The sequence below is a fragment of the Chenopodium quinoa genome, unplaced genomic scaffold, assembly GCF_001683475.1.
Source record: "Chenopodium quinoa cultivar QQ74 unplaced genomic scaffold, ASM168347v1, whole genome shotgun sequence".
Taxonomy (NCBI): domain Eukaryota; kingdom Viridiplantae; phylum Streptophyta; class Magnoliopsida; order Caryophyllales; family Amaranthaceae; genus Chenopodium; species Chenopodium quinoa.
The window spans coordinates 3,625,838-3,637,415 of record NW_018743175.1 but is presented as its reverse complement, the minus strand read 5'-3'; the positions used below and the strand labels follow the sequence as shown (position 1 = coordinate 3,637,415).

The window sequence follows — 11,578 nt, the reverse complement described above, 5'->3', positions numbered from 1 at the left end:
TAACACGTTATCAGCACCAAACTCTACCTCTAGCTAGGAATCGTCTTTTAGGTCAGTGATTCACCATGACGCAGCAAGTTTGATCTACGCAGCATTGAGATAAATATTTATCGTTTTATTTGCTTATCCAGTAACAATCTGAGACGATTATTAATTTCAAATATTTGATTCTTGATATGTTGATTTTAGCATTTTTTTTATTTGGAGCCAATTTATGTTGTTAAAATTGGTGATGTAATTTATTTGTGGTTGTCACGTAGCTATAATGAGTTTTGGAAAGTTAGGTTTAGTTTTTTTTTCGGACTCTTCCGATACTCGCCAATTCTAATTGATAGATTGTTGGTGGTTTTTTTTTTCATGGGCCTTTATTTCTTTGGGTTATTCAAGAGCACATGTATTTTGATTTCTTTAATTTGATGCATTGTATGATTTGTTATACAAGGGGATTGTGATAGAGGTTTTGTTGTTTAGACTTCTAATACTCTAAATTATTTTATGCTTATTTCGGCTAGTTATGTTTACTCGTTTATGGATATGTGAATTAATTTCTAACATATTAGAGAGTACTTTTATAACTCGTTTGGCAAGTTTTGTTCGTTGAGTTCATGATTCTGCTTTTGAAGTCATTAAAGTTTCCATGCTTTGAATTGGAAACGAGAATAATTAGTCCACCCTTTTAGTATTAGTACTCCAATGTTCATGTTGTGGTAATTTTATCTAGCTCCTTTAATATTCCATCCAGGCATGAAGATGTTTATTTTGTTTGTTTATTATGTTTCCACGATAATTCGTCAACAATTTGCTATTAACTTGATATTATATACTGCTGCATCTATTACTTCAATTTTATGTGATTGTGTTTCTTGTGATGAGCAATATTAAAATAAATTAATAAATATTATTATGTCTTGCTTCGAATAAGAACAATTATGATCCAAGTATTCTTTTGCATCCCATATGATATATATATATATATATATATATATATATATATATATATATATATATATATATATAGTACTACTCTCTACCAAGGGGGACTTTATATGCTTTGGTCTAATTATATTTTAATCTTGAAACTTTATATTCTAGTTTTGTTTTGAGTAGTGGTAGCTATATTCACTTTGTGATTTATCTACTATGTAGCTTTTTATAAATCCTAGAAGGTGAACTACAATAATATGATATCTAATTAATATAGGATACAAGTATACCTTATGTCTCCCTCTTATACCTTATTTTCCCCAATCCGCCATTAAGGTAATTGTTTGCTTATCGATGCTAATTTGGATTACAATATTTTATCACATTGATAATATAAATGTTTATTTGATGATTATCGTTATCCCAACATAGGTTACATATTAGATATTGGAGCTTTTTTTTTTTTGCATTAGGTTTTGTTTCTAATTAGCCGCCAGTATTATAATTAACCTTCTCGTTTGGACCGATATATTTGGAGTGACTAATACTTGTTATTTAAATGCTATTGTCATAACTTGTTTGATGCCCATACATTCATTTGGTTTGATTTAATAAATGAGATGAGAGTCTATACATATGAGCACGACTAATATTTGTTACATATGAGCAAGACTATTATTATAAGTTTATTCTCTCCTTAACGCCATGAGAAAGAATATATAAAAGGCTAAACTTTGAATAGTATTCTAGACGACACCGAATCCTGGGTGGATTTGAGTTGAGAAATCATAAATTACTAGATTTACTCACTCCCTGAAGTAAATGAGAAATTGGGATTGAAAGGATAACAAACATATTTGCATAATGTATTCTTAATTATGATTCATTAAATAAGAATTTCAAAAACATGATGTGCGGACCTAAAGTTCCCTAAATTTATAAAGAGTATTCACACACATAGACTTAAAGTTTCTTGAACTTATAAAGCCCAAAACCCTTAACACTACAAGAAAAAGGCCAGATTCCGACGGAAACAAAATTCCGTAGGAAATCCTATATATTCCGGCGGATTTATATTCCGTCAAAAATTTCCTACGGAATAAACATCCGTCGGAATATATGGACATTCCGACGGAATATTCCGTCGGAAAATTTGTATTTTGACGGAAATAAAATCTGTCAAAAGGTTCTGACAGAATATTCCGTCGAAATATTAAATTTCCGACGGGTAATATTATCCGTCGGAAATTTCCGACGAAATATTCCGTCGGAAAATAATTAAATAATAAAAAAAACAGCGCCCTTTAAATTTAAAAAAAAACCCTAAAAAACCTATTCTCTCTCCTCTCCTCTCCCCGCCTCCCTTCTCTTTCTCTCTCCTCTCTTCTTTCCTCTTCCCCTGTTTCTCCTTCCTTTCCAGCCTTCTCCTTGTTCTCCTTCCTCGGCGCAACTCCTCCTCCTCTTCCCCTCTTTCTCCTTCCTCTCCTCTTCGTTGTTTCTCTTTCCTCTTCCCCTCTTTATTTTCTTTTTCGTTTCAACAACAACTTCTAAATCGATCTCTTCTACAACAACAACAACAACCAACGGCCGGCCACACGTCACCGTCAATCAACATCGCCGGCAGCCGCATGTACTAGCCAAAACAACTTAGGTTTGAGTGTAGATCTTAGGTTTTTGTAGATTTTTGAATTTTGTATGTAATTGTAATTGTGTAATTATATAATTTTTTTGATTTTCGTTGTTTAATTTTCGATGTTTTGATTTTTAGTATTTTTTTAATTAAATTGTGGTGATATAAATTTGTTTATTTGGATTTTTTTTCGGATGTTTAATTTTTGAATTTCGTTTGGATTTTTGTTTGGATTTTTTTTCGTTATTCGGATATTTGGATGAATTTGTTTTTTTGGATTTTTTTGGGTTATTCAGTTTTTTTTGCGTTTTTTGTGGGTGGTGGTGGGTTGGGGGGTGGCGGGTAGTCAGGGGCAGGGGGTGGTGGGCTGGTGATGGTGTGGGTGGGTAAGGGGGTAGTCAGGGGGTAAGGGGCAGGGGGCAGGGCAGGGGTAGTGGGCTGGGCTGGTGGTGGTTGGGGGGGTGGCTTTTTATTTTATTTATTTTTATTCAATTTTCCGACGGAAATTTCCGTCGGAATATTCCCCTTCCGACGGAATATTCCGTCGGAATCCACTTCAGCTCCGACGGAAAATTCCGTCGGAACTTTGCGACAGACTTTTGGTTAAAGTCAAAACCAGCTTCGACATAATGTATTCCGTCGGAAATTCCGTTGAAAAAGTTGCTTCCGACGGAATTTCCCTCGGAAAACGTCGAATTTCCGGCAAGGGTTGTTCTGAGAGACAGTCGGAAGGCCGTTTTCCGACGGATTTTATCCTGTTTCCGACGGAAAAAGTCCTCGGAATTGAGCTGTTTTCTTGTAGTGTAAGAATAATACAAAAGTTTAGAAAAGTTGACATAATGTCTTTTAATTTGATAGTTATTTTAGATACCACACTTTGGGTGAGTATTAATGATTTGTAGATTACTAGATTCTTGATTAAGATGATACATACATGTTTTCGTGATGAATATAATTCACGCTGAATTATACGATTTGCAAATTAAACATGATTGCTTAATATTTATTTGAGCGAGAGATAGATGACATTGTGGGAAACTTACTTGTAAAAATATATTTATTATGCCCATACTTATAGAAATTATATAATTGGGCAAGAGTTACAAGTAAGAGTTTATATGAATAATTTTATTATGCTTGATACATGCATTGCTAAAAGAATTTATGCCTTAAAGGTGAAAGAGATTTAAAGGTTGTTGGATTCGTTACATGCCCCACATGCAAGGATTATGGGGAGATTGTATTTATTTCATTATTTTATATAATCCTTGCACATAAATAACAAAATATAGTGATGGTCAGTTTGGTACATACATTAACTTAAATATTAACGTTTTATTTAATAGAAGTGGCCACATGTTAATTAAATATTTTAAAATGATACCATCTTGAGGATATAAATAAATGTCTGATCATATATATAGTTGTAAATGCTCCAATTAAAATTAATGTTCCAAAAGGACAACATCAATTACTGATAAACCTATAGCAAGCTTGAAGCATGATAGATCAATAAGTTTTAGAGATAATTAAGTATCTTCGAAAATAAAAGGAGTCACTATTGACAATAACAAATTTAAGGAAGTGATAAACTCCATTACATTTCTAGAAGAAATATTTTTTAGTAAAATTCTTATGTTCCATGATTATATAAAAGACTCTAGAAGAGTATGAAGTATCTAACAAGATTAACATATATCAGCAAGTTATAGTCAAAACTCCAGCAGAGTATGAGTAATTATTGGATAAAATATTAGTTGATTGTCTTGCCAATTGTATAAAGAAACACATGTTGGTATTCTAATATCACATCATATTCATCATATTTAAATTGTGATTTAATAGTTTGTTTTGAAGAAATTTCAAGAGATTATATGCTAGTTTTGAACAATTTTGCATGTGAACAAGCTAAGTAATAATAAGTGGCCAGAAGCTCACTAAAACAAGTTGTGTATGTAGAGAGATTTTGAGTAACTAGATGCTCATTATCAAAATATTTGAAGAATTAGGAGATCTTCATACAGTGGCTTTATAATTTACTTGCAAGTGGTTAATCTCTTGATTGGGACTATTTTATGTCAACACATAAGAAATAGAATAAGGAAAAACGTACAACTGCACAACACATGTCTCCCCATTGACATTGATCTCCAGAAGAAAACATATTATGGAAATTGTAAAAATAATTACACATGCAATGTAAAGTTAATTAAGAAATGATTTTTCATTGAAATTCTTCTCTAGAAGAGATTAATGTTGTTTAATACAAATCTTCTGAGTAATAAATTTTGATTGTGATCCTCGCAATGAAATGAATTTTAATGCAAATTTATATACTAAGTTGGTATAGAATTAGACGCCCCTATAAATGAGATATTTTACCAACTTAGGGGGAGAAGAATCAGCAAAAGTTGGAAAATCGAAAATAATTTGATGACCCCTATAATGGTAGTTTGAAAAGTTATATGCCAACTTTTGTCTATATATTATCAAGATATGTTGCACATTTATGATTTGATTTGTATTCAGTTATGACTCATGTTGCATAGCGTTGAAGATACATTTTGGTCATATTATGTGTATACATTGAGATAAAATCTTGGCAATTATACTTGAATCACTACACATGTTGTATGATCGGTTCCAAAATAAAGATATGATATGTGGCAAGATAGTGCAGTTAACACTTTTAATATTGTAATAGTATATATATACCATAGTGTATGAAATACCCCAAAAGTGGTATAGATATCTAAATGATTACTATAAATGGCCTATGATGTAAGAAAAGTTATGATGGTACCAATGAGAAACGTATTCAGATATCATTGTCAAAATAGCATGCAAATTAAAAATTGTACCTTGAGGAATTATATGATTATACCGGTATATGATGGAACCGATAAATAATGCATATGCATGACAGAATGGACTAGTGAATAAAGGATCTGAAATATATGTCCATTTTTTATGTCGGCATGAAACTAAGATAATAAATCAAAAATTTATTATGAACTAGTAGTCCAATTAGAAAATGGATTTCTTAAATCCACACTGTACAGTGTTTGCATTTATGAGTCTTTTATTTATGTGCATGTTTGAGTTTTAAATTTATGAATTACTCGTTGTATGTATAGGATGTAGTTTGATGCATTACTCATTACATATATATGTTGTTTAATATGTTATCATGAATTCTACATCTCATATTACATGCATTAGTTCTATACAACAATTGAGTTATATGTGAATGTTTATGGTATGACGAGTTTATAATAATGATGAAGACTTACAAGAAGAAATTTATACTCCGATGGGCTTATAATTGTGATGAAAGTTTATATGACGACAATCCAATAGCATGTTATGAATCATGCATGAAAAGTTCCCGCAGTACTTATATACAACGTATTCAAATATCTAGCCCTTCAAATCTATATTCTGAAAAATGACAATGTTGATATTGTTATCAAATTCATGGAGAGTATTCGTGATTAAGTTATGAAATATCAACCTGAAGTTTAACCAAGTGAGAGTTAATCGATTTTTATATGCATTGGATAACTCCCGTATAAAATGCAAAATGTCTAAAGAAGAATAGTAATGAACTATATTGTAGTAAGGATAATCTTCTTATGGTCCAGAAGAACCATGAGTAAAGTATATAATAATACTTATGTTATATTAAAACTAATTCATACAAGCTTAGATAATGATATCAAGGTATCACGGGTTGCCATAAATTATTATCAATAGCTACTTTTACGACCTCCAGAAGTAGGCATAATTTTGATGGTAAGGCAACTTGAAACAAAAATGTCATATAAGATAGTGGTAAACGCAACATAGGTATTGTTCTCATAAGTATGGATAAATGAAGATGCTTTACAGCGAAGATTCAAGTTTAGTCAGGGAAGATCAACTATCAAGGAATGTTATTCAGCTACAAGTTTGAAGTTACTAAGGCATTGGATTCATTACATTGGAAGATCTCAAGTTATTGGGGAGAAAATACGCGCTGCACTCTTTTTCCCTTGACCATGGTTTTGTCCCACATTGGGTTTTCATGGTAAGGTTTTTAACGAGACAGCATGTCAAGGCGTATTATGAAAGTGTTGTACTCTTTTTCCTTCACTAGAGTTTTATCCCATCGGGTTTTTCCTAGTAAGGTTTTAACGAGGCACACTATTCGATAATGGTCATCCAATGGGGAGTGTTATATAATATATGTATGTAGTGGATGTCCATTATACCCTTATGATTATTCTAGGATATTCTAGATATATTAGGCTTATTATTCTACAAGAAAACCCTAACCGTATCACATGTGTGTGTGTGTGTATATATATATGTACTTCCCCATCATTCAGTAAGAAGAACATAGATCTATTCTCTCCTCAACTTTCTCTTTCTCTGTAATTTCATAACAATTTTTTTTTATCTTTTTTTTTTTATTTTTTTTACAGTATGTTATGGCGAAAATCAAAAAAATGCACTAGTAAATCTTGTTGTCAATTTTTAAATTAAAGATGAATATTACTCCGTAACACAAATGGTTATATTCAAATTATAACTTACTCTCTATAATTCAAAAATAGATAATGACATAAAACATGTGATCAAGTCCTAATTTAGTTGTGACCACATGAAATTCATTTCCTAAGAAGTACTCCGTACTAAATTTAGTTGCTTTATTATGATAACTATACGGAGTAATTCTCAAATTCCCATAAAAAAGTTGTTACTTCCTCTATTATATATTATATGGGAATAAAACTTTATTGGAAATGAAAATTCTTATATTTTGGTCAATCAAACAACTCTACCGTTCACAACTTCACATTATGAATAACATTTTAAAACCTTTTATTTTTTATTATACCATATAAATAATTTGTATGTATCAACTAAACAAGCACTTAAATTGTATTGATCCGTATATTGTATTAATCCGTAATTCATCATTATTCCATATAGTGGGACCAAATGACCCGCAACCTTCGGTTTTTGAAAGCTTGCCCACATTCCCAACTCGACTACTCAAATAATTCCCCCCTGGATTTTTATAATTTCCTACAAATAATTTCCTAATTTTGTTGTATAATTTATTCCCAGAAAATCACTTTCATTTCGTTATTGACCCACTTCCCTGCTTCTCTCTCCTCCTACTAGATACGTTACCCTCAATTCAACTTTCCTGTTTTTTGCAAAATACAAAAAAAATTATGTTCTAGGGTTTTCCAATTTTCGCTATTCAATTTCGATCTTCCGTCAAATTCCCAATTCTCGTGTGAACGCTAGTGTTTTGACGAAGATTTTGGAAGGAGAAAAAAAGTGTATTCTTCAATAGGAAAGCATTTTAGTCGCCGTATACTTCAATTTCAAGCCACAGTTATTTGTAGTAATCCCCAATTTAATAGTCTAAAAGCTGGAATTTTGTGGGGTTGGTGCTTCTGGGTTTGATTGGCTTTGCATTTTGGTGGGGTAAAGTTAATTGCTTGTTTACTCTTTGTTTTTACAGTGACCCATTTTCAGGGTTTTGTTTCAGAAGAGATCTGGTGCTGTAAATTCATGTGATTGCAGGAAAAGGGTATGATTTCTGGCTTTCTGTAATTCAGTTTTTAGCCTGTTTTTATTGGTTATATGCTTGGAGTTTTTGTGGGATTATTGGGATTAGGACTCAATTTTGGGGGATTGTGGAACAGTTGACTATGTGTGAACAGTAGTGAAAGAATTAGTTTGAGTTTCATATTGTTGTGGCTGAATTTGGTTAAAGAGTTTGTGGATGGATAATTACTTGGGTGTGAACAAGATTGGGAAGAACATTAGGAAGAGTCCGTTGCACCAACCTAATTTTGTTAATAGTGGTACTAATAATAATGGTAATAACAACAACACAGCAAGGCAGCAACCACAACCCCAGGTGTATAACATTAGCAAGAGTGATTTCAGGAGTATAGTTCAGCAGTTGACAGGGTCACCTTCACGGCAAGATCCTTTGCCAAGGCCGCCTAATAACCCCCCTAAGCACCCGAGTATGAGGCTTCAGCGCATTAGACCTCCACCATTGAATCCTATTAATCGCCCTCCAATGCCGCCAGTGGTGGCAGCTCCAGCTCCTATGCAAATGCAACCCCCGCCTCAAGGTCATCATATGGCGCCACCTCAAGTTCCTTTCAACAATCGACCACCACCTCAATTTGGTCAGCGCTCCCCTAGAGGGATGCAGCCATTTGCTCCAGGTGATGCAGCTTGGGGAAATCCAGCACTCTCTCCTATATCAGCCTATATGCAGCAGTTACAAAGTTGTATCGGTGATGGTGGTTCTAGGCCGAATCAGTTCCATCAGCAACCGCAGATGCCAGGACAATATCAAACTCAACCTCAGATGCAGCCACAAGCTCCAGGGCATATCCAAAGTCATCCTCAGATGCATCCACAACACGGTCCTGGGCATTTTCAAGCTCAAGTACAACACCCTATGCCTCAACTAGTTCCTGGGCATGTTCAGGCACATCAACCACCATCTCCCGGTTTGCTTCCTAACCCGAACATGCCACCAGGCCCATCATTGCCTTCACCGGGAACAAATGGTCCTGCCCTTTTGCCATCACCAACTTCCCAGTTCTTGTTGCCTTCACCCAATGGTTTCTTTAACATGTCTCCAACACCAAGGTCTCCGCATCCTCTCCTTTCACCTGGTAGTCAGTTTCCACCGCCATTGAGTCCAAACTTTGCATTTTCACCATTTGGTCAATCTGGGATTTTGGGTCCAGGCCCTCAGCCACCCCTTTCTCCAGGATATGCATTTCCTTTATCACCTTCTGGACTTTTTCCCATGTCAAGCCCAAGATGGAGGGATCCTAGCTTTTAGAAATTGTGAATGACTTGTTAGATGGCTGCGGCATGATTGTTTAGGATGCAGGCACATATCCTTCATTGTAGGATTCATTGTATGTTGTGCATTGAAATGATTTGTACAATCTGATCTTAGTTGTTCAGTGGAACTTATAGCTTTTCCGTGGCCCTTTGTCCATACTGATTATTGTGAACATGAGAGAGGTGGATATCAGCTGTTAGTTGTTGGTTCTCTGGCAAAAAAGCCCTCTTCTTGTTGCTCTGGTATGATCACACAAATCTCAAGAGGAAGATGCAAGTAAACCACCAAAACAAGCTGGCATTACAACCTCTCAAGAGTATACTATGTAAGCAAACTAGTCAACAGCTTAGCATACCTTTATTGTTTTTTAATTTTATTTTTTGGTCTCTTTTGTTAGGTAACTTGTTTTTCGTATTAATATCATGTAGAACAATAAGCAATTTCAGCTCTTTGCCAGTTGCTTAGGCATAATGGTGTCTATTGCTTCTGTAAAGCTAATTTAGTGCTTATAGAATCTAATATACATGTTTTTTTGGGGGTCCAATTGTGATGATTTGTTTGAAATTGGCAACATGCTATCTGATTCCTCTGTTTCCCCTTGTTGGGTAGGTTGATCATCTATGATACTTATATAGTTATATGTTCCTTTTGCATTTGCATAATTCATGTTCCTTTACATATTATTTCTCAGAATTGAGAGCGGTGAGCATGCTGGTCAATAAATTTGCTGTGTTTAAAGCTCCATAGATTAGAAAAGTTTCCATTTTGTCTCTGGTTTTGAAAAACTAGTCTCTGTCGTTTTCAAGAGCTTGTTATGGTATCTTGAAGTCGGTATACTAATTACCTTTCCTGCAATAATTAATACTTTTGGATAAGCAGCTAAGTGGCCTTCATTGAACAATTTCTTGGTGCCGAGTATGTCTGCTTTTAAGTGCAAAGATCAATGTAATTCTTTTTGCAGAGCTTTGGAGTCATTATTTAAGAAAACTACAGGCATGAAAAGGTCAGTGGCTTGTAGAGACTAGAGAAGTATGCTACAAAATTAGTTGATAGAATTGATAGTTGGGAGTATTGTGAGTTATGTTGGGTACATGGTATGTCAATACATCATTGCCTAGGTATCAATCGACACATTTTTGTTAATGCAATTAATGACAATCTTGTGTTGTTGGAGATCTGGGGTAACTTACTTTCGTCAATGGTGGCTATGCAAGGCTTGATAATGATTAGTTTTGTGAAGTATATAATTAGTAATTTGAGGCTGCAGAGATCAAAAGAAGCTTATGGATGACTGTTATTATGAGATATTCTACTTATCATCATTAGGCAGTGATAAGTAGATGTATACTAGAATTGATGGGAAAGCTGTAACCCTGTAGAATAAGGATAAGGATAAGAATAGAATACAAGTATTCTGTTAACTACAGTATATGTTGGTTATATGTCTATAACCTAGGTTGCACAGAAACGGATACGGATACAAAAACGGGTACGGATATGGGGACGGGATACGGCAAAATCAAATTTTCCAAAAACGGGTACGGCATGGATATGCCAAAAAAAAATCAGCAAAATATTAAATCTATAAAAACTTTTTTTTAAAAATAATCTAAAAATTCACAACATAACAACATTAATGATTAAAATCACAAGAGGAAAAAAAAAAAAAAAAAAAAAAGTAAAAACCTACTGATAGTAGGAATCGAAATATGAAGAAAAACCCACATAATCACACCTATGATTGGAAAAAAAAAAAAAAAATAATCTTAAATGAATGCAGAAAAAAAAGATCGAACAAATCAGAACAAAAGAAACCGAGAGTGATAGAAAGAAGCAGAGGACTGCAGCTGGTGTTTGCCTGGACGGAGGTGGTGGTAACTTGGTCGGAGATGGTGGTCGGGCAACAGGCCTACAACAGCAGGTTGCCGATCTACTCCATCGTCTGTGTATTTTAAGATTTAGAGTATCCAAATCGCAAAGGTAAGTAATTAAAGAGGTTTTTTTTTTGGGTTGGGCTTCAATTTGTACTAGGGGACGTCCAAAAAGTACCAAAGCCGTCCCCGAAACGTCCCCAAGTCGCCTGAAAGCCGTACCCAAAAAGGCTCCCCGTACCACTTTTCAAGGGTACGCCATGGGGACGTGTC

At 34.2% G+C, this 11,578-nt stretch overlaps 1 protein-coding gene across 1 annotated transcript; it reads left to right on the top strand.

Annotated features, from left to right (window-relative positions):
* Positions 1–7,587: 7,587 nt before the first annotated feature.
* LOC110732541 (protein HAIKU1-like) lies at positions 7,588–11,195 on the top strand. The gene has a single exon (XM_021912495.1). It carries the CDS (start codon positions 8,340–8,342, stop codon positions 9,426–9,428), a length of 1,089 nt encoding a protein of 362 aa, XP_021768187.1. The 5' UTR covers positions 7,588–8,339; the 3' UTR covers positions 9,429–11,195.
* Positions 11,196–11,578: the final 383 nt, after the last annotated feature.

Coding starts and splice junctions, on each gene's coding strand:
- LOC110732541 (XM_021912495.1), top strand. CDS start 8,340: ATGGATAATTACTTGGGTGTGAACAAGATTGGGAAGAACATTAGGAAG.